Source organism: Mastigoproctus giganteus, chromosome 1, assembly GCF_048544385.1.
Source record: "Mastigoproctus giganteus isolate SK-2022 chromosome 1, ASM4854438v1, whole genome shotgun sequence".
Lineage (NCBI taxonomy): Eukaryota > Metazoa > Arthropoda > Arachnida > Uropygi > Thelyphonidae > Mastigoproctus > Mastigoproctus giganteus.
In genome coordinates, this window is record NC_143575.1 from 30002604 (window position 1) to 30027583 (window position 24980).

The 24980-nt window shown below is 38.2% G+C and overlaps 2 protein-coding genes across 2 annotated transcripts in view; both read left to right on the forward strand.

Moving 5' to 3' along the window:
• The window catches only part of LOC150090677 (signal recognition particle 14 kDa protein-like), a 31024-nt gene extending 9146 nt beyond the window's left edge, over positions 1–21878 (forward strand). Inside the window, exon 2 of the mRNA XM_090379402.1 lies at positions 21345–21878. Coding sequence (XP_090235528.1) covers positions 21464–21808 — 345 coding nt within the window. The 5' untranslated portion in view covers positions 21345–21463 and the 3' untranslated portion in view covers positions 21809–21878. The remainder of the gene's footprint in view (positions 1–21344) is intronic.
• Positions 1–24980, forward strand: part of LOC150090676 (kinesin heavy chain-like) — a 201913-nt gene that overhangs the window by 10731 nt on the left and 166202 nt on the right. The gene's annotated exons all lie outside the window — the stretch shown is intronic.

A 24980-nucleotide genomic window follows, 5' to 3' on the forward strand; every position in this document is an offset into this window, starting at 1 on the left:
TCCGAAGACCGGAAGTAGAGCAATTGGGCGGTATGAATTTGCCAGATTTGCTGTTTTGTTGGGATTCTTAATGAGTAATTTAAGATTTGCTTTTTTCCAAGGAGAGGGGAAGGATCCATATTGTAGGCAGGCATTAAAGAGGTTCATCATCAGTTGGGGACAGGTGCTCCAGATTCTTTTTATTATGGTAACTTCTAATAGGTCCAGTCCAGGGCATTTTCCATCACGCAAAGTCTCAACAGCAAGGCCTACTTCGTTTCTGTCAAAATCATCTTCGTGGCTTTGGCCTATGTAGGAAAGATATTCTAAACGAATGCCTGTTTGTACCGGACTTTCTGGTACAGTTTCATCCTGCATGATCAATTCATCCAAAATTGTTTCCATAGTCTCGGCCCATGTCAGGGTTTCGGAGTTATCAGGTCTAAGTACAGAGGAGAATATTTCCCCCGGATGAATTTTGTCTAGAGTCAGCTTGTAAATCAAGCCCCAGGGCTCCTGGTCCATAGTTTGTTTAACTAAGCGTTCCCAAGCGGAGCGTTTTTCTTTGTAAATATTGTTGAAATATGTCCTTCTCGCGTTTTTGTATATTTCATTCAATCGGTTTATCTCGTCTTCAGGTCTACCATCTCTCCTAGCTCTCTGAACATCTCGTCTTGCGCTCTTTGTATGATTCCTTAGAGTAGAAAGGTTCTGGGACCACCAAGGAACCGAATTTTGCCTTCTCTGTTTCTTCTTAATCGTCTCGTCGCATATTTCGGTGATGATTGCCATCAATTCTTTTAGATGCTGGTCCAAAGTAAGGTCTGTCAGATTTGTCAGTTTTTCCTCCGTAAATTTTTCCTTAAGTAGTTTTTCAAAAGGATTCCAATTGATTTGTCGAGTTTTGTATCTGGGGAAGTCATGAGTTCCCCTCAAAGCTGCTGCGTTTTCATTAGATATTATGTCAAAGGTTATTACATTGTGGTCGCTTACCGACCAAGAGGAGTGAACAGTCCAGTTTTCTATGCATCTCCCGAATGTTGCATTCGACAGAGTGACATCTATGTAAGACTGACCAGAAGGGGATGAATAAGTGGGCAAATGCCCAGGGGTGTTCCAGACAATCAATCCGTTAGTTATTATTAATTCTTCCAGTAATTCACCTTTATTATTCGTTATGGGGCTGTTCCACATGGTGGAAGAAGCATTTGCGTCGGTCATTATAACTATCTTTTTGCCTGATAACCTAATTAAAGCTGTCTCAAGGAAGTTTAGATAAGGCTCAATTTGTTGAGAATGCTGTGAGCACTGCATGTAGATTGAGATGAAGAATATTTGTCCAAAACTGCCTTCCAAGCATGCACATGCCGCATGCTCGGAGCAGAGACCATTTACCCTCGTGACCGTGATCCGCTTGTCCGCTATAACGAGAGCTGCCCACACCCTTGACACAGCATTTGCACCCTGTCCTGTAACAGATACATTAGATTGAACCACCCTACAGCCGTTTGGTAATCCTTTAACTTTGCCTTTGTAGGAGTATAATTCCTGAAGTCCTAGAATGTCAATTTTGTGATCCGTAATTAATTTGGAGATATCACTCATTGCAGATGCAGAACGCTGGCAGTTTAACTGTAATATTTTTAATCTCTCACCATGCTGTACATTTTTTATCTTACTGAATGTAATTTGTGCGAGATTTGGTAACCTCCTGAGCTCGCAAGAACTCGGGACACTTCGAGTCACGATATGAGTGATCTGATTTCCTCTTTTTTATTTTGCAGTTTGGGCATGTAACGGGTGATTCAGGAGTGGGACACGATTGCGACTGGTGACCTTGCAGTCCACAATGCCCACATGTGTAGTCCTGCTGTCTACAATATCTAGCCGAATGCCCATAGGCCAGACACTTAAAACAACGTGAAGCGATAATAAAATCCTTCACGTTGTGAACCGACCAGCCCAGGTAGACGCGAGCATTTTTTAATATTATTCGCCTGATATAGGCAGGAACTTCAATTATCCAGTGTTTGTTGTTTTTGTTTTTAGCGTTAATCTTAAATCTCACCTTAACCCCCTTTTTGAAATCTTCCTCACTAACATTGTGCTCGCACAGGTTTTTGACATACAGATCCTCCAAGAACTCTTGGTCTGACATATCTTTTTGTACGTCATAGATTATCACAGTCGGGTTTAGTTTTCGGGGCGAGTCTACAATTAATTTGTGTTCCCCAAATTTCGGGCAGTTCTTTAATTTAGTAATGTCTTCGTCAGTGGCAGTTTCAATTGCAACGCCTTTTTCTCTAACTTTTGTGATAGATTTTATTTTAATCCGTTTAAGTTCGGATTTAAAATTCGTTGCAATCACCTGTTTAACTTCTTCACTCGTTTTTAATTCACACTTTTCACTAGCTTTAATCAACACTACATGCTTTGACCGAGTTCCCGAGGGAATCAGTTCAGCAGCAGTCTTTATGCCTGGGCTCGCTGCAGCCACCTTAGCATAAGTGGCCACAGGGGTGGACGTAGGCAAAACTCTTAAGTCTAAATTTGTTTTTAACCTCTCATTGTCGATGGTGAGATCAATCACCAATCGTTCCATACTGTTCCAGATTTTACCAGCTTCCACCACCATGAGGGGGGTAACGGTGGATCCTGACTTAAAAATATCTAGAAAATTATTTTTCAGAACACTTAAGTAATCTAAATTACCCGGGTTATTTACCGACTGAGAGTCAGCTGCACATTCAGGTGATCCCAGTTGGGGTAATTCCTTCCCTAGCATTTCTATAAATTCGTCTATAGGTTCTTTCAACCCAGTATTTAAAAAGTCTGGAGCTAATATTAGATCTCCAGGCATGTCCGATAAAGAATAATCATCAGACATCATTACACTGGTTAACGGTTTTCCTGTGACTAAAACTAAACCACACCTGGAAGAAACACCTGACTTTAATTTAGTTCAGTAAGCCTTGAGATTTCGTTCACACCAGGAGCAGTCCACAAGAAGAATTAGGATTAAGCGATTTCTGGCCGCGCTGTATAGCAGTCACAGTCTTTGTCCTTGCAATCAGTCCAGCAAGGTAAGATCAGTTGGAGTAAGGCTACTTGACCCACATGCAGAATGGCATGTTAATCCGGACATGGTTCGTTTTACAGTAGGAATGTACTACAATTGTCTTTCCCATACTGTTTCAAATTCCTTATTTATGTGAAGGCAGTGAAGAAGCTTCAGGCAAGGATTAACCTGCAGGGGTCACTTCCAAGCCTTCTTGCGAGGCTCGCGACCTTGACCGCGTACCTTGAACAGTCTGACTATGCGAATATAGTCATTTATTAACATAATTTTCGAAAGCATTTATTAAAGATTTTACCTGTTGTATCTGTCCTAGAGGATGGAGATTAACACTGTATGAAGTGTACATTGCGTCCTCACGATAGGCAAACTTTCAACACCGTTGGCGATTTAGATCCGACAAGAAAACTATGTTGAACACAGAGCACAGTAAAATGCGACCGCACTGAACATTTCCTCAATTATACTGCAGTGGTCTCCACTATCGTCAACTGCTTGCTGACTGCGTGCACTCCTCTGTGTTACACTTTTTCCCGAATAGCGATGGTGTCTTCCAAGATGACAATGCGCCGAGCCATCGGGCACTTGTGGTAAGAATGGTTTGAGGAACACAGTTCTGGCTTCCAGCATATCGATTGGTCTCTGAACTCCTCCGATATCAATCCCATAGAGCACTTGTGGGACACTATGGAAAGGCATATCAGGCGTCTGGATACACCAATCACCTCCATACCTCATTGCCGACCGCATTACACAGAGCTTGGTTGGCCATACCCCCCATCTTGTTGAATCAAAGCCACGTCGGATAGCTGCTGTACTGAGGACAAAAGGAGGACCTACGAAGTATTAGGTAGGTGGTCATAATTCAGTGACCACTCAGTGTATATTGATGCATGATAGCCTCAGTTGCTTTGGCGCTTAACTCTCTCTCTCTCTCTCTCTCTCTCTCTCTCTCTCTCTCTCTCTCTCTCCTGGCGCCTCCGTAGCCAGGTGGGCAGGAGCAGCAGTGCGTAGCACACGCTTCTTGATTAGACGTGAGTTCGAGCCCGTCACTACCAAAAACGGAGGATGCGGAAAGTTCAGGGAATGACCACCGCATATCCCCGGAGCAGTATGGCCTTAGTTGCTAATGCTCCTGAAAACCAAATAACAAACGGCGACTTCTTTCAGTCTTCCGCTTTTGTATACGTTTGCGAAAACCTTAGTTTTTCTTAAATTTGTATTAATTCAAATCAAAAGTGACTACGAAGCCCAATAAGTCCTATTATTATTATAATAATCTTAAATTATTCCTCATACCTTTGGGTAGCACTGATAATCTCTCAACATTCAATCGCGAATGATTATAATATGAATTTACTCCCCGTGTATTGTCATAAATGAATCAAGTTAAAATAATTATTAATTAAAATAAGCATGTATTCAACTCTCATATCACGTCAAGGGAATCGGAAAGAATCACGGAAAGACAGCACACCAACCTCCAAAAACCAACCAACACCACAAGCCATCATGAGAATTGAAAAACAATTTTCGCGAAATTCTAAAAACGACGACACTAATAAATTAATTCACAAATAAGTTAAACTTTAAAATCGTTATTAATTAAAATCGTGCTGTCTTTCCGTGATTCTTTCCGATTCCCTTGACGTGATATGAGAGTTGAATACATGCTTATTTTAATTAATAATTATTTTAACTTGATTCATTTATGACAATACACAGGGAGTAAATTCATATTATAATCATTCGCGATTGAATATTGAGAGATTAACAGTCCTACTCAAAGGTATGAGGTTTTCACCTATAATTTAAGATTATTAAATTTGTATTTAAGAAAATCTGCGTTATACTTGTTCCGAGGAGTAATTCTCTGCAGATTTTCCTCCTTTAGTTTCATAACTGAGACCTTCTAGTGTAACCTTCCAGTATGAATATTATTTGCTGCAAATTGTACATCATTGTTGAATGAAATTTAGAATTTCATCACTATGAAACGAGGAATGTGATGGAGTTTAGGAACATGTTAATTTTTTAGCCATTTTTTTAACGGTTGTTCATAAATTTGCCGATGGTTTGCAGCCCTGGTACTAAGGGTCCCCTAGGAGTTTGCTGCACTTGGGTATTATGTTATACCTTATTAATTCTATTTATTCGAATTTCTAATTTCCTATTAGTATCTTCTGTAAAAGGCGTCATTATCGATAACAGCAATAAAGAACACATGGAATGTTCCCTTAATTAACGAAATAAATTATATTTCATTTCATTAAGCTTGTTTATTTCCTGTCCCATTTAATCAGATACATAAGTATTTTATTTTCATGCCCATGAATAATAACAAGAAAGCTAAAAATAAATTTTCTAAAAAATTTATGATGACAATGTTATAAATGAAAGAGGGCGCTAATTGTGACCAACAAACGAAGATTTAGTGTCATTTTAAGAGGCTGTGTGGGACAGGTAAGTATAATCAGCTAGTTAAAAGTAAAATTTGATATATATATATATCACATTCAAGTGAAATAGTAAAATGTAAAAGAAATGCAAAAGAAAAAAGAAGTCGGAAATAACACATTTAAATGGGATGTGGCGCACCAGGAAGAAATACTGAAAAAGAATTGTTGAAATGGTTGAGCAAAGTATGCAGGACTTGGAGGTGGAAAGCTATTTTTAAAACATATGATAAAAGAACAGTGACGTGCAGTGAAAGATAATTTATTTTTTAAAAGGATTATTTATAATTTGAGAGATCTTTTCTTAAAAACAAGAAAAATGTAAGTATGGGTGGTGTTATAATTATTATCACTTCTATTTTTAATTTATTAATATAATTGCTTTGATAATTTAACTTAGTTATTCATTTGCTTCAAACTCAGATCTACCTCTTACCTAAGGAATAACTTAATTGTTATTCCTGTGAGGATGACGATACTGTTAAACTTTGAATTTTAGTTGCATAGTCCTAAAAAAAAAAAGATATTACTACAGTAATCTTCCAATTTATAAGCATCCGATTACAAGAGAGAATGAATGCATTTACAAGAAAGAATAAATTTTATTAGCAAATCACTCTTGTAAATACAGTTACAAGAATGATTTGCTATAAAATGAATACCCAAATTGCTTCATAATTAATCATAATGTAATGCGTAATTAAATAATTAATTCGCATTTTTTAATTTATGACTTTAATTTTAATGTGTAACAGTGTATGCTAGTGAAATAGTAAGTGCCATGATTATAATGAGCATGCTGTATAATTTTAAAGTTAAGAAATGAGTTTTCTAAAAATTTGACTTTAGTTTTAAATTTGAGAGATATAAATTATTTGTGATTTTGTGAATATTGTCATTTTATATAAATTTTGATATAATTTCTGGTGTTAATCGAATCCATTTTTCGAAAGTTGCCTATTTCTTCCAGTGCTGCAATAAAGTTGCTCCCTGATGAATATCGTAATAAATTTCGTTAATTTTAAATAATCAGTACAACTGACTCTCTTTTAAAATCATTTGCATAAGTATTTTTATGGTTAGTAGCTAGCGCTAAAACGAGATGACAGCTGGAAATGTTCCAAATGGGACAGCAGAAGGATGGGGTTAATGTTGCCTTTTCTGCTTAAATTTAGACTGCACAAGTTCAATGTCCACTGTGTATGTTGCGAAATTACACTTCATTCACAGTTTTCACGTAACTTTACTTACAAATCCCCTGTTACTAATTACTTTTTAATATGAATGTGCAGCTTAACTTAGGATTGATTTATTTTCTGACTATTGTTTTCTTCAACTGTATAAGGTGTAAGACGTCCAATACATTTGGAGGAAATGATCCTAAGGCTTCCTGAAATAAAGAAAAAAAGAGACAGTTAATTTAATGAGAGAGGGACGTTACGCAGTAATACTAACTTTAATAACCTGGAGAAAACGCTTTTCCGAAGTGGAATTTTATAAAAATGTTGTGATCGTTTTGTTTAGGACAGCAACTATCTTGGTCATAGTGCCCAGTTCACGTGGCATGCGGATTTGTTGATTTTTTTAAAATCGTGTATTATAGCTATGCAAGTGTGTGTGTGTGTGTGTGTGTGTGTGTGTTTGCAGGCTCCTTCCCATGTTGTGCTGGTTGGAAAAACCATAGAATAACTCATACGAAACACGTTACTACTTCCTCTTGAGATTAGCTGACTTCAGCATCCGACTGAAGGGACATTCAGTCTGAAGTCTGACTGAAGAAAGAACTTCTGAAGTCGCCACCCATTGGGATTTGACCCCAGAATCTCCAGACGAGTGAAAAGCGATAGCCCTGCTGTACTGTCATGGTGGGCCGTTGGCGAAATATTATTTAATATAAATTGACATTCGGAATGTTTTGTTGTGTTTCACGTGAATTATAAACAACTAATGTGCTATTTCGTATAATATTGAGCTTCTTATAGCTTTGTTACTTACTTCCCAAATCCTGAGATGATAGCTCTACGCACATTTGCACTATTCAGTTATCTAGTTCATTTTCCTTCACTTCATCTTTAGGCCTGATATAGCGGAGTGGGCAGCACAGCGGTACACGCGTTCGAGTTTATCATGGTTCAAATCCACGTAAGAACAAAATACAACAAATAATAATATTCTCTTAAATTATTATTTTATATTCTCTTAGATTATTACTATGTATAACACCACTCATATACCACATGAAATTAATGCGTTAGCTTAATGCAGCGTTTTTTCAAACTGTGTTCCGTGAGATGTGAACAAGTGTTCCCCGAAAAATCATAATTAAAAAAAAATAAATAAATAAATTTTGCATATTTGTAGCGTACACCACTTTTGTATCATTATAATATTTAACATAATTTTTTTTTCAGTTATTAATATACTGGCATAGACTATAATCAAATAGACCGTGGAACACTTTATTTTGGCGTGCTTTGCATAGAGAAGTATGCGTAGAGGTAATGACACCCACGAAAAAGTAGCAATGTGGTGATCTAATATGCCATTTCGTATGCGATTTAGCCTGGAGTACACGGGTTGAAGGAGAGGAGGAAGCGAACTGATATCATAACTAAACTCACTTCCTTTTATAATTTTTTTTGATAATTATTAGTATTTCGAAATATTATTATTAAAATATGTGAACATAGATTTGTGGTTGAAAAAAGGAACTTTAAACCAAGAAGCAAGTACTTCTGTAGTGCAACTGTGGTCGATGAAAACGAAAACAATATTGTCACACTTCAAAGTGAGAATGAACAATCGCAGCCTTTTGTTCCCCAGAACGAAGTGAAAAAACAGGAACCAACTAATAAAAGACCAAAACGAAAGTATGATGACAGTTATTTGAATTTCAGCTTTACATGTGTTGGAAATAAAGATTCTCCTGATGCACACATTGCATCGTATGTAATAAAATACTGTATTAGCAAACAGTTCTTTGGCTCTGCTAAACTTGTGTTTCTTAAGTGTTCCGTGAATATGTTGTTAAATGAAAAGTGTTCCGTGACTAAAAAAGTTTGGGAAACGCTGCCTTAATGTATAGTAGTTTAGACGAATAGCTTAATAAACTATACTATTAATTTCATGTGGTATTAAATATCGTAATAATGTTAATGAAAAAAAAAAAAACACATAACGTCCTTCCCCAACAATAATATTCATTAAATTTAAACTCCTCTGACTTGGTTGTGTGGGAGTATAAACAGAACATTTTTCACTGTAATGGTCGACTGCTGGCATTTTCAAAAGAAGTATCATGGCTGCAACGCATGACAGTAGACTTTCATCGAGCCTTTGTTTCATGTCGATTTTTGAATGATCTCGCTGCAATTAGCTCTATTCGATTATGTAGTTGAAGGTTTTACGGCGCAACGGCAGCTAAAGGCCATTATGCGCCAATTCGATTGTGCAGAAGTTTGGGAATATTGATTTACTTGAAACTTTCCCCTTTTTATATTTTTTGTCCCAAATTCTTTGTATCCCCTCCTCCTCTCAAGTAGCGGTCTTCTCGAGCAGGGAGGGAGATATACTTCCGAGACCACAATTCATCATATTCTTGAGTCACACATTCTTCATGAGTAATATGTCTCAAATTTTTAATTTTTATCTTGGCAGCCGTAGCCAAGTGGTCAGGTACGAGGATGTAAAGTACACGAGATTTGAGTGACCATCGCTCCCAGCTCGCGTGACTATTAAATATGGTGATGTCCTTGTACTCTGTCTTATGAACTCCTCTGACCTTATGTGGTCGTCCCTTTTAAAGCAGGGGTCGTCAACCTTTTAATACCTACCGCCCACTTTTGTATCTTTGTTGATGGTAAAATTTCCTTACCGCCCACCGGTGCTGCAGTAACTCAATTTAGAGTAAGTGCGAAGTAATTTTTAGAGGGGAGGGTTTGTAAAAAATATGTACTTAAATTTATCTTTTTATTTATACTTTATGTGTGTTTATACATAGATAATTTAAATTTAATGAATTTCTGCATCTCCATCGATACGGCGCCTACTAGTGTGGGAGCTGCTTAAATTGAAGAAAAAGAAAGTTAAATGTGAAAACAATAAAGTTTATTGAAATTACCTTTAATTAATGAGATTCTCGAGGCTGATGCTGCGAGACTAAATATTTGATATCTGGTATTCGATTTTCATAAGGAACAAACGAAGGTCTCCTCTTTCGGTGATATTCAGACGGTTTTTCTGGTGATAATATGATTAACAGCACTAAAGCCTGATTCTACAAGATATGGGGTAAGGAAAGGTATCAATAAATTAAATATCATTTTCCACATATTTGGATATAACGCAGGCATTTTTTTATTTTGCCAGAGTTTTTGGTATCCACCACCATCGAAATTATATTTGCTTTCTTCATCATATTTAAGTTCTAATAGTTCTTCTTGGCAAGTTATATCAACCTCAGCAAAATTTGCAGTAAAAGGATTTATCATCCAGTCATACACCTTCAAGTTCAAAATATCTTTATATCGTTTTTCCATATCCAATTTAAGTTCGTTGAGGTGGCTACTGAACCTTTCAATCTCCTCTGGTTTACGTTATCTTTTATAGATGACAATTCGGGAAACTGATGAAATTCTCTCTTCAAAAAGATTATGACGGAGAAGATCAAGTTTTTCGATAAATAATGACACAATATTTTTGCAACTGATAAGAGTTATATTGGCTCCTTGAAGCTGCAAATTAATTTCATTAAATCTCTTGAAAATGTCTGCCAAATAAAAGGCATCATTCTTTACTGTTTTTAATTGTTGACAGAGTTGTTGTTGTTTTTATGAGCATTAGCAACTAAGGCCATATTGCTCCGGGATATGCGGTGGTTATTCCCTGACCTTTCCGCATCTTCTGTATTTCGTGGTGACGGGCTCGAACCCCGGTATAATCAAGAAGCATGTGATACGCACTACTGCTCCTTCCCACGTGGCTACGGAGGCGCCCCTGTTGACACAGACCAGCCTCATTATTACTTTCAAAAAACTGTATGACTATCACATAATGCTACAAAACAAGACAAGCATGTACCCTTTGAGAGCCATCGAACTTCTATGTATAAAAGCAACCTAATAAATTGCGCATTATTGTCCTGGCACAGTTGTCGAAACATTCTATCATCTTTGGCATTAGATTTGATCTTATTTACACTTCTAATTATTATACTTAATGATGAATAGAGACTTGTACTTAAAATATTTTCCTACAAATGTTGTCTGTGCACCACACAATGAATACACCAAACGTTTGGCACTTCTTCCTTCAAATAAGCAACAAATGCACGATAGCGACCTACCATTGATGGTGCTCCATCAGTAGCGCATGCAACAATATTGTTCAAGGGTATATCATTTTTTGCAAAGTATGATTTCACAGCATTAAATATTGATGATAATCCTCTTGTACCTGTAATAAGATTTACAGTGAATAGCATTTCTTGAAATGTATTGTTTTCATCAAGGTACCGTACATATATCATCAATAGAGCATTATTATCTGCAGTGGTAGACTCGTCCAACTGTTTGGAAAATAAAGAGTTTCGGAGAATACCTATAAGTTTATTTTCAACATTAACCGCCGTTTCGTCAATGCGTCGCTTTACTGTGTTATCGCTAAGGGATAATGTTTTTAAAACTTCAGATATATCTTGATGCATTACTGTTGAGGTAAATTCTTTGATAGAGGGTATTATCAAAGTTTCTCCACTATTATGGCTTTTACCACTTTTTGCAATTAATTGTGATATGCGATAAGCTGCAATTAATCCATCTTCGTTTTTTCATGTTGTTTCTTAGACTTAAATGATGTAGTTATTGTTGAACGATTTTGAATTATTTTATACATTTCTTGAAAATATTCAATGGGCTTATCTTTATCTTTTCAATGTTTTGTACCAAGATGTTCTCGCAATCGACTTGGCTTCATTGCTTCAATGGATAATGTCTTGTGGCACAGTAAACACATTGGAAGCTGTTTATTTGTAGCAGATTCGATGAAACCCATCTTCAGATACTCTGGTAAATAGCCACGAGCGTATTTCTTTTTTTGAGACATGGGTCACAATTTGTTGCACAATTTATCAACTCGTTCCAAGCCGTGGACGCGTGCTTACTCTCACAAATCTAACCACTTACTGACCCCACCATGAAAGAGGTACAGCTCGAAGACTGAGTGATGGCCGGTGGTAAGCCCCGCCCTCGTTATGCGTACTAAACTCGTGCCTTTGGCTACGGAGCTCATTCGTTGCTTCCTCGTCCACGAGTATACTTCGAGAAGTGACCGGTGAATTATTATCTATATTAAAATTTTAGAGATGGAATTCAAAAGTAAATTGCAAAATCATATTTTAAAAAGTCAAACTCGCAAAGTTGTTAGCAATGTATTCAATATATGGAGGAAGAACAAAATTTGGAACAACGGACAAAAACCCCCATCGCCCACCATGAAAGCTTGAATCGCCCACTAGTGGGCAGTAGGAACCCGGTTGACGACCACTGCTTTAAAGTATAAACAGAAAATTTATTCAAAAATGGAACAAAAAATAATCTATATTTCTTCTGTTCTTTAGGTGCATCGGCAACTTAGGCCATATTGCTCCATATATGATATGTCTGCAAATTCCGTGTGTTCTGTGGTCGGTTTGCTGTACGAAAATGTCCAGTTTCCGTGAGAAGAAACTATGCTGTCCTCGCCCGAGAACCGCCTAACTGAGCCACGTGAAAAAAAAGCCCATAAAAATTCCTCGCATCGTTTACGGGATTCAAGTCTTTTCCAGTCGGTGTGGAGAGGATGATTATTGTACCAACTGTACTACCCATGAGGGCCTATATTGATTTCATTTTAGAAGTAGAACTTAATCCAGGTCTTATTTCTATCATTGATGATCTTAGAAAATCACTTGTAATTTTTATTACCATTCGTTTCACTTGAGAAGTAAGCCTTCTAATTTCTGTAAGGGTTTCTGTCTGATATTCCTTTGGATGTTTCACTTATTATACTATCAAAATTCCTTAAAATTACATGCTTTATCTGTGTTCAATTTCGATCATGCAAAGACTTTTTGCTTTCAGGACCCTGTCCTCTGCGTTAAGGCTTGGGCTCATATTCAACTTAGAGACAAATACTTTTATCCATGGTTCTGCCAAGTTGCCGATATCTTTTTAAATTGTATATTATCACCACATTAGGCTGATCTGCTATACATTTAACAATCCGAGACACAGATAGGACAGCTGATATTAGGATATGTAAACTTCTATGGCCTCTGACAGACAGTAGAAAAAAAGTAAAAACTCGACAGAAAGGAAAAAAAGACAAACATGAGATATGGAACAGCCTTCTGAAACACAAGAGGCCACACAATCTGCACCTGCAAAAAGTAGGGCGCAGCACTCGCACAATCTGAATCCTTGTGCCCAGCTCAATGTTGCAGAACTCGGCTGGAGACTCCACTGGAATAGGCCTGTCCTGTCTCAAGTCATGACTCCAACACCTCTTTCATTCCTTTGGTTGCTTGCAAAGGGAGAGCCACCCGCCCGATCAGACCAGAGATTACCGCTCTATAGCTTACTTCTGGCACGGGATAAACGACTCCTAACTTAGACACCAAAAATCCCTAAATTCCCTAAAAACTACTATTAAAACTTAAAATCCCCTAAAACTGCTAAACCCACTGAAATACTGAAAATTAACGAAACTGGATTCACCCTAAAATTTAATAACTTTGCTTCCCGATACCGAACCTGCCAAAATAGGTGAGATGCACAATTACTTCGGAGAACCTATACATTCCCGTAACGTCCATTAAAAGCGCAGCTGGACATAGGATAATGTAGACCGCACTATACACTTATAAGCCTCCTGCACTGATCCCCCTCTCTAGGACACGTCTGTCAGCCTTCCAGATATGGTACTTAAATTCTGCTCTTTAAAATAATGTAGTAATAACATATGTATCCTTCCTGCTAAACATTTGCAAACTGGAGAAACAGAATCTCATTGATGGAAAATTGGAACCTCATTCCAAAAAATGTTTATTATTCCAAGCTAACCCAGCACTGGGATGGCAGTAAAACGTATGCTCTACAGTCTCTATGATTCTGACATTCCCACATAACGTCACTCATTCTTTTTTCAAAAAAATTGCTTTGTTAGTTCTAACTGGAAGATACTCATGAGCAACATGCCAGTTAAGTTCCACCCTCAATTGGTATCTGCCCAAACTGGGAATTACTTCCACAAAATGTCTCCGTCGATTGAAAGGATATTCTGCCAGAGGCTCATACTTTCTTCAAAGTACCTAAGTAGTGCCCATTCACAGCCTTAAACTGCCCAAACTGCGGGACTGAGAAGCCCAGTATAGATAAATTTTTATATATGTTCTAAAAAAGTGAGGAATAAAATACAGCATGATGTCAATTTGACACCTATGCATGTCAAGCTTAAATTCTGCAACTATTCTTGCGAGTAAATATGAAATCAAACCGACTAATTCAGCCACGGAATGAAAAAAGCTCACCAAAGTTCCTCGCGTCATCGACGGGATTCGAACAGGGGCCTTTTCCACCCGGTGTGGGGACGACGATGACGATACCCCTGTGCTAGACGCGCAGACAGCAGCAATGGTAGTACACAAACTGGAGGCTCGATAAATCTATCTATCGTAAATGTTGCGTTCAAAACCTTCTTCCCCTAACTTCAAAATATATCCATCACTGTTAAACCTGGTGATGTTGGTCATTCCAAAAGTTATGAAAAAAGCAAATGATGTGACCATTTCACTATCTGAGTAGTAAACCTAGTAACAACACTTGATAGGGATATGGGCATTTTGAGCAGATTTTCCCAATGGGGGGTCGTCTCTTTGAGCAGATTTTCCCAATGGGGGGTCGTCTCTTTGAGCCGATTTTAATGGCGGACGCCACCGCTAGAGGGTGCAGCCATTGAAGCACTTTGAATCGATTTTTCCAGCGGGCGGTCTGGATTATGTTGTTTCCACTCTTTAAGACATGCCAGTGGTTAAAAATATATAGTGTTGTCTCTGACATAATTACCATTTAGACCTTTTTGTGTTTCCTGGAATTCCTACGTCCTTCAAATATATCAGAGAAGGGCAACAAGATTAGTGAATGGAACGAAGGGTTGCTCTTACGAAGAAAGGCTTAAGTTTTTTCAAATTACTATCTCTGGAGATAGGCACCTGGAGGTGATCTGATTGAGGTGTATAAAGCCTTGAATGGTTTCAGCATGCTCGTTGCTGATTAGATTCTTCCTCTAGCTCAGAATATTACCTGAGGGGGCAAAAATTCAAATTGAGCAAAGACAGTTGTAGGGTAGATGTGCGGAAGTTTGCCTTTAGCTAGCGGGTAGTTGATTGGTGGAACAGACTTCCTTTTTTGTTGTGGAAGTTGATAGACTAAATAAATTTAATGCTGAGCTGGACAGGTATTTGGAACGAACAGAGGGATGAAATGGGAGCGGGTTTTTTTTTTTTTTTTTTGGCTGATGCTGTATAAGCTTACTTTCTTGCATCGTATGCCTCTACTAATTCTAATGCTAATGTTAATTAAAATGCACAAGATGAAGGGGAACTTTTATCGTTTTTGTGTCTGCCTTAGATGATTTCGTTGTTTTTCTTTCATTAGCATTAGCATTAGTTGAGACATATGATGCAAGAAAGTAAACTCATAGAGCATTAGCCAAAAAAAAAAAAAAAAAAAACCAAAAACAAATAAATAAAACCTTCCCATTTCACTCTTCCGGTCTCTCCAAATGTTTGTCTAGTTCAGCCTTAAATTTATTTAAGCTATCAACATCCACAACAACAGATGGAAGTCTGTTCCAGCAATCAACTACTCGCTGGCTAAAGGCAAACTTCCGCACATCTATACTACAACTCTCTTTCTTCAATTTGAAATTGCCCCTTCAGGTTCTTAGTCTGAGCAAGCGAAAGTATCCGGTCAGCATTGAACCCGCTCAAACCATTCAAGGCCTTATATACCTCCATCAGATCACCTGTCAGGTGCCTAGTCTCCAGCTGCTGCAAGCATCTGGAGACTAGGCACCTGAGGAACTTAAGCCTTTTTTCGTAAGCGCACCCCTTTTTTCCTCTCACCAATCTTGTTGCCCGTCTCTGTACTCGTTCTAGCAACTCTACATCCTTCCTAAAATGAGGCCTACAGACCTGTATGCAGTACTCCAGGTGCGGCCTGACCATTGCCTTATAGAAAAGGATAATCACCTCCTTGTCTCTGCTAGCAAAATTCCTATACAGGGTGTTTCAGTTAAACGTTTCAGAACTTCTAAGAGGGGTAGGGTACATCCTGACAACTCGAAATCATATAGCAATGTGGGGTCGGAAATGCTTTCCTGAAGCGGTGTTGTAGTGGGCCAGCCGCACAGCGTTTGTACGCGGAACGATATTCGACGAGGCGTATTCCCAGTCATAATTTCTTTGAAAGAGTGCACCAGAGGTTAGCTGAGAGAGGTTCATTTGAAAGAGCTGACAGGGACAGGGTAAGAACAGCACGGACTCCAGCTGTCGAACAGAATGTGCTGCAACATGTACAGGGGAATCCAAAAACGAGTACACGAAGTCTAGCAAACGCAGTCGGGTTCTCCGAGAACAAGACATACATCCGTTTCACGTGCAGCGTGTCCACACACAGCAACCGGAGGATTATGCACGTCGTATTGCTTTCGCACAGTGGTACCTTGGAAAATGTGCTACAAATCCCCTTTTTCCTGCTGAAGTGTTGTTTTCCGATGAGGCATCCTTCACAAGGGAAGGAATTTTCAACACGCGTAACGACCTTATCTGGGCGGTCGAGAACCCGCATGCAATACGACGTCGTGCAGCACAGATTCGATTTTCGGTCAATGTATGGGCCGGTATTATGGGAGATCACTATCACATTATGGGTATTACTATCACATCACAGGCCCAGTATTGAAGTTTCTGACATCCCTTCTTCAGAATAGAATCATCCAAATGTACATAGGAAAACAAAGGTATACTAGACAAATACAAACAGGCGTTCCACAAGGAGGAGTCCTGTCCGGAATTCTTTTCACTGCTATCATCTACCCACTAATACACAATAGAACAGATATGATATCATATGCAGATGATTTAAAGATCTTCACAAAAATAAAGTTGACCGATGAAGCCAAAAATGCCACAGTAACCATCAACAAGACTTTATCAGAAGTACGGCAGTACCTCACGAATTTTGACCTGCAAGTGAATCCTGAGAAATCTGCCATCATGGTATTCTCTCTTAAACCCATACCAACCATAATTCAGCCTGCGATTGACGGAGTCCCGATCCCCTGCGTTGAAAAGCAAAGAGATCTGGGTGTAATCTTCGACAGAACATTACGATTCCATCATCATATAGACGAACTCTGTGCTAAATTCAACAAGAAACGGTGGGTTGCCAAGCAGCACTTGCTACACATTGACAACACAAACCTGATAAAAATGTATATCAGGATGATGGTTTTTGGAAGTATACTGTATGGAGTAGAGTTGTGGGGCTCAGCTGCAGACACCACAATTAAACCATTAAAAGCCGCTGAATACTGGCTCCTGAAGTGGGCAACCTGGAAGTGTCATCTCCCACCACAGCAGCGCACAACACCGATGGCCGACGCGCTGAATTTAACCAGGTTTTCAGCATTAATGCACGAGAGAAGACTCATCTTCACCGTAAAAATGATTTCCGGGAGAGTCTCAGCACCCAACGTTTGGGACACCGTGTGCTGGCGGATTCCCCAACCAGGTCTCCGCTCCACTCCCAAGCTTCTTGCTCTTCCTTCGAGACTACATTTGAAAGATCGGTTCCTCCCTTATCAGAAGCTCCACCTGGTTCAATCCTTGGATGCTGACTTATTTAAAATCATAGATGATAAAAAGTATAGACGGATCATCCTAGATCTGCACGTGGTCTCCACAACTACCAACTGATCTCAGATCGGTTTGGCGGGGCAAGAGACTCTCAGAAAACTGGACTCGAGGAAAATCTTTTGTTATCACAACTTGTTATTTTTGTATTAGTTTTCCTTTCAAGTCAATGTTATCTGCTATGAGTACTTTTTTTTTTTTTTTTTTATTAATTAATCTTTTAATTTTAATTAATATTTTAATTTTTTAATTTTAATTAATTTTTTAAAAATTAATCTTTATAATTCCGGCGAGGTTATCTCTGCCGTTTGTTAACCCCTGGCATGGTGCCGTGAAGGGTATTGTATGGTCGTGGTACCTGCGTGTACCGATGTACTGTACAATAAAGATCTTATTTATTTATTTATTTATTTATTTATCACCTCATCGGACCTTACCTGTTACCGTGTCGTCTAACCGGACCTATCTACTTGATCTTTCTGCAGCAAGTATTGCCACAAATTTTGAGAGATGAACAGATTTCTGCATCGACGCAACAGACAATGTGGTTCCAACACGATGGAGCCCCTGCCCATTATAGCGGAGATGTTCGTAACTACCTGGATGTCACATTTGGTCAACAGTGGATCGGACGTGGTGGTCCCGTGAGTTGGCCTGCTTGGTCACCCGACCTATCATGTCTTGATTTTTATTTCTGGGGTCATATGGAATCGCTAGTTTATGACACCCCTGTTGACAATGCTGAGGAGCTGGTTGCAAGAATCGCAGTAGCTGCCGAAGAAATTCGAAATTCGCCTGGAGTATTCCAGAATGTTCGGATGTCCATGCGTCGGAGATGTGAGGCGTGCATTGTAGCCCGTGGAAGAAACTTCGAACACTTACTTTAATCCATGTACCTTTTGCTTCTTTTCATGTATTATTAAAACGATTTCTCACTTACGGTCTCTTTTCTTTATGGTGCTTCTGTGTACAACACCGCTTCAGGAAAGCATTTCCGACCCCACATTGCTATATGATTTCGAGTTGTCAGGATGTACCCTACCCCTCTTAGAAGTTCTGAAACGTTTAACTGAAACACCCTGTATATCATTGAATTTCCTATATATCAGACTGGCTCTGGCAGCCCGTCTGCATTGCTCAGTGAACATCATATAGACTGCACAATTAGACCCTCAGGTCTTTTACATTCTCCACCTCCCTGAGTGTAGTACCACACAGTTGGTATGTTACTCTTAGGTTACTGCTACCTATATGCAGTACTTTGCATTTGCATATTAAACTTCAGTTGCCGCTTCTCAGCCCATCTGCCTAACTTTTCTAGATCCTGTTGCAGTAGCATACTGTCTTTAATGTCATTAGCAACCCTGCCAACCTTTGTATCATCTGCAAACTTGGGTAAAATAATGGAGTCACTGGTTAAAGATGCATTGCAGGATCATCTACACAAGACTGCAGCAATAATTCAGACACAGCATGGGTTTGTTAAGGGAAAGTCTTGTCTGACAAATTTGATAGGATATGATGTGGTTACAAAGGAATTGGATGCAAAAAAATAATTTTGATATCATATATTTGGATTTCAGGAAAGCTTTTGACACTGTTGCGCATGGAAGACTATTGTACAAATTGGAGCAGAATGGTATTAAGGGTAAGTTGCTACAATGGATAAAAGGATGGTTAAGTGGGAGAAGACAGAGGGTGGTAATCAATGGGTGCTGCTCTTCTTGGACTAATGTTATTAGTGGAGTCCCACAGGGTTCGGTGTTAGGTCCATGGTTGTTTTGTATATTTATCAATGATATTGATGAAGGTATATCAGGCTTAATGTCGAAGTTTGCAGATGATACAAAGGTTGGCAGGGTTGTTAATGACAGTAATGGCAGTGTGCTACTGCAACAGGATCTAGAAAATTTGGGCAGATGGGCTAAGAAGTGGCAACTGAAGTTTAACCTTGACAAATGCAAAGTACTGCATGTGGGTAGAAGTAACCCCAGAGAAACGTACGAACTGTGTGGTACTACACTTAAGGTGGTAGAAAATGAAAAAGACCTGGGAATAATCATGCAGCCAGATATGAAGTTTTCTGAGCAATGCAGACTGGCTGCCAGGGCAGGTCATGGGGTTTTGTCAATGAGATATAGGAATTTTGCTAGCAGGGAAAAGGAGCTGATTATCCCTCTGTATAAGGAAATGGTCAGGCCACGCCTTGAGTACTGCGTACAGGTCTAAAGGATGTAGATTTACTTGAGCGTGTACAGAGAAGGGCAACAAGATTGGTGAGGGGAATGAAGGGATCCTCTTACCAAGAGTGGCTTAAATTCTGCAAATTGCAGTGGCTGGAGACTAGGCACCTGCGCGGTGATCTGATTGAGGTATATAAGGCCTTGAATGGGTTGAGCACGCTGAATTCTGATGGGATCCTCCCACTTGTTCAGATTACGAATGAAAGGGAGCATAAATTCAAATTAAGAAAAGACAGATGTAGAATAGATGTGCGGAAATTTGCCTTTAGCCAGCGGGTGGTTAATTGCTGGAACAAACTTCCATTTGTCGTTGTGGAAGTTGATAGGTTGAATAAATTTAAGGAGGAACTGGACAGGCATTTGGAGGGAATGGTGTGATTTTTTTTTTTTTTGGCTGATGCTGCTTAAGCTCATACACTTGCTTTCTTGCATCAAATGCCACTGCTACTACTACTACTACTACTACTACTACTACTACTACTATTAAGCTTGATATACCTTCATCGATATCATTGATAAATACACAAAACAACGATGGGCCTAGCACCGAACCCTGGGGTACTCCACTAATAACATTTGTACACGAAGAGCAGTGTCCATTGATTACCACTCTGCTGTCTCCCACTGAACCATCCCTTTACCTATTGCAGCAACTTTTCCACAAAACTGCTCCAATTTGTACAGCAGTCTTCCATTTGCAACAGCATCAAAAGCTTTCCTGAAATCCAAGTATATGATAACAAAATTATTTTTTGCATCTAGTTCCTTTCTGACCACATCATGTATCCAATCAAATTGGTCAGACAAAGCTTCCTCTTAACAAACCCATGCTGTCTGAACTGCGGTCTTGTCTAGGTGATCTTGCTTCACCTCTTTAACCAGTGACTCCATTATTTGCTCCGCAACAGAAGTTAAACTAAGAGGTCTATAATTATTTGTGTCACCCTTTGAACCACCTTTGTGAATTGATGATACATTTGCACATGAGGGCCTCCGCAGAATCTAAGGATGCTCTCATAATTATGGCTAAGGGTTTGCTAACTTCTCTCGCTGCCGTCTTCAATATAACTGGATAGATTCCATCTGCCCCATGTATCCTTTTTTATGTTTAACTTCGACAATTTTTCCTCTACTTTGCTCTCAGTTTATACAAAATCGCTTAGCTCCCTGTTAGAGTTTGATAAACCTCTAGCATTCCCTTCTTGAATAACTCCTCATGTGTGAATGTAGATGCAAAATACTCATTCAGTTTATCAGCTGTTTGAGCAGGATCATCAGTAGTCAATGGTTTGTTATGATCATAAGGATCATACTAAGATTTTCATCCCGAAAAAGAAATCGAAAATAGCCTAATATACACTTGGAATGTAATGATTCCTGGTGGCCATAACTGCTTCAGCAATATATTAAAACTAACCAAAAAACGGTGTGACGAGAGTAGCGATACTATTTATTACTTTATTTTGGAAGATTAGCACGACACGTTATACATAAAAGATAACATTCTTAACTGATCTACCCCAATCTTTATTTTTTTTTTTTTTTTGTTTGATTAAATAAAGGGAAGTATTCTATAAACGAGCTTACTTTAATTTTGTATGTTGTTCAATTTTAATATTTTTTCTTTGGAATTTCAGTTACTTAAAATGGAATGAAATTGCCTCACAAGATGTCGCACGTGTAGCCCATCAAGAAATGTGATGTGTGTTTAGTGTTGGACTTCATACGGGTTTGTGATAAAAGTGAATGTTCAAGTATGGTTCTTTTAGAAAATGAAACTTTTCTTAGTGAACTTACAAAACTATTTCAGAAGGGTAGGAGTAGTGGTTCGGTTTACATCACAATGAAGAGATACGACGGAAGGAAAAAGCCCAAACCTCGCCCTTCAAAGTTAGCCGTCACTCCTTTGCATCCACCTGCCGAATATAAATGCTTAATTAGAGCTCATCTAGCAAATAAAAAAATAAGCACGGTCGTGAATGCGAAAGACGTCAATAAATTTCAGATGGCTTACTCGAACTTACTTAAAGGAAATATGGATGGATTAAAAAAGAAAGACAAGAAGAAAACCACTGTAGCAAAATCTAAGGCCACACAATAATTTGTAACCTGTTAGTTTTTCTTTCTGTATTTCTCAATGAATGATTGATATAAACAACTTTCTTTGCCTTTTTCAGTCCAGTTCTTGAATTGTGGTGTTTTGTTATTTCACATGGAAAAATGGAAGGTAAGATACCCAGCTTGATATCAATTGAGAAACTTCAGCAAGTTTAAGAGAACGGGTAAAAGAAAAACAAATTTGATGCCAGTATACATAAGTAAAATACAAGTAATTTAAGTTAAGCATATAATTTCTGGGTTTAATTTTCGTCGTTGTTTTCAGTTATGACGAGAAACAGCTGGTGAGAAGTTCAGACTAATCGTGGTTGTATAGTTTAAATTAGGTTTGTTTAATCAATGTTAGCGCATATTCCTATGTTTGCACTTGTTTAATACAATACAATACCATACGAATACTGTACATGTACAACAGGATACAGTTTGTTTTACAAAAGTTTTAAAGTGTCATTCATTACCTTGAAGGAGCAGATCTTCCTTAGATTACTTAAAGGGGATATATGAACTGGTACCACATACCTGTCATTTAATTTTTTTTTTTTTATGGTGCATTAAATGAAGATGAAAACCTTAAATGCATTTTATTAAGTTTGTGCTCTTTGTTCTAATGAAAACAAAATAAGGACTATAGCAGGTACCCTTACTGTGCATGTGATAGAGTAGTTTAAGTCCAAAAATTAGGGAAATATTTTCTGGTGGTGGCAGGGAGGATTAATCGATGTGTGGTTGCATTTTTTCCAGGATGGCGGTGAAGGTAGTGCTCACTGAAATGCTCACTGGCAGATGAAAGTAACTGTATCATAGCTCTGTATGATTTAAGGCTTATATAGCATAGGCAAAAAAAAAAAAAAAAAAAAGACATTTCCCACATCACCTGCCCAATCCCTCAAATAATTTATCCAATTCTCCATTAAATGTATTCATACTGCCCATTTTCCACAACATTAGATGGAAGTTTTTTCCAACAATCAATTATGTTCTAGCTGAAAGAAAATTGCCACATATTTGCCCTGCAACCATCCTTCTTCAGCTTAAATTTGTTTTCTTGTGTGTTGTCTTGGCAAGAGTAAGGATACCATCAACATTTAGCTTATCCAATCCATTAAAGGTCTTAAAAAAATATCTAGTTTCCAGACTCTGCAGTTTCCAGAGTTCTTCTGTTCCCTCACTAATCTTGTTGCTTCTCTCTGTACCTCTTCTTGCACCATTTGGGCTCTGAATGCCTTGTATTTCAATACATTTGGGTGCTGCTCTTTGTGGACTAATGTTATTAGTGGAATCCCACAGGGTTCGGTGTTGGGTCCACTGTTTTGTATATTTATCAATGATATTGATGAAGGTATATCAGGCTTAGTGTTGAAGTTTGCAGATGATACAAAGGTTAGCAGGGTTGTTAATGACAGTAATGGCAGTGTGCTACTGCACAGGATCTAGAAAATTTGGGCAGATGGGCTAAGAAGTGGCAACTGAAGTTTAACCTTGACAAATGCAAAGTACTGCATGTGGGTAGAAGTAACCCCAGAGAAACGTACCAACTGTGTGGTACTACACTTAAGGTGGTAGAAAATGAAAAAGACCTGGGAATAATCATGCAGCCAGATATGAAGTTTTCTGAGCAATGCAGACAGGCTGCCAGGGCAGGTCATGGGGTTTTGTCAATGATATATAGGAATTTTGCTAGCAGGGAAAAGGAGCTGATTATCCCTCTGTATAAGGAAATGGTCAGGCCACGCCTTGAGTACTGTGTACAGGTCTGGAGGCCTCATTTTAGGAAGGATGTAGATTTACTTGAGCGTGTACAGAGAAGGGCAACAAGATTGGTGAGGGGAATGAAGGGATCCTCTTACCAAGAGAGGCTTAAGTTCTGCAAATTGCAGTGGCTGGAGACTAGGCACCTGTGTGGTGATCTGATTGAAGTGTATAAGGCCTTGAATGGGTTGAGCACGCTGAATTCTGATGGGATCCTTCCACTTGTTCAGATTACAAACCTAAGGGGGCATAAATTCAAATTAAGAAAAGACAGATGTAGAATAGATGTGCGGAAATTTGCCTTTAGCCAGCGAGTGGTTAATTGCTGGAACAAACTTCCATCTGTGTCGTTGTGGAAGTTGATAGGTTAAATAAATTTAAGCAGGAACTGGACAGGCATTTGGAGGGAATGGTGTGAATTTTTTTTTTTTTTGGCTGATGCTGCATAAGCTCATACACTTGCTTTCTTGCATCATATGCCACCACCACTACTACTACTACATCAGCACTCTATTAGTATATGCAAAGACCCATTGCAGTTTGTTATCTAAAAAGAAAGAATATAATATTCAGGTTTAATTATATAATATGAATCAACTAAATTCATATTATCAGTTTAATTGGGTTAATATACTAATTGGGCTAATTATGTGAGTAGGTTAAATAGGTGTATATTAGTCCAGTTCACTGATTCTGCATATTACTGAAACAGAGGTAAATATTTGAACATGTCCTATAAAATTTTGAGGATTATAGTGGAGTAATTTACAGTAATAATTTTTATTTATTGAAGCTTTTTATTATTTGCTGAAAGTCTTGCATTTAAATTTAAGGGCATTTTATAAATGATTAATAATCAGTATAGATATGGATGTGAGTAAGTCTTTTACTGGCATGAAAGGATTTTATATAGGTGTCAGCAAGAATGGCTTCTATCTTATACTCTTGGGTAATTGTGTGTGTGTGTATTATGGTTAGTTAGTACAAGAAGTGGAAATGAGTCAGTTTTCTGAAATGAAAAGGTTCGATTCTGCATTTTTATAGCCCTGAAGAATATAAAGAGCTTACTTTCATTTTTTTTGTGAAGAACTTTCTTCTAAAGGGGCACATCTTTCTGGAACCAAAACATGAAGATATCAGTAGCAAACAGTATTTAATAGTTGAAACTAAACCAAAATCTTTTTATTTCAGTTTTGTATAACTTTTTTTTTTTTTTTGGTTTTTTTTTTTTTTTTTTAAATGATCAAAACACATGGAGTAGGGGGAAGCAGTTGGTGCACATATGCATGTCTTAGAAATTCTTTTTAACATCATGATTAAACTTATGGATTAACTGATTTTATTGCACTTTGTATTTAGTTGCTATAATTAGCATTTATTATTATTGTAATGAAGAATGTGATATA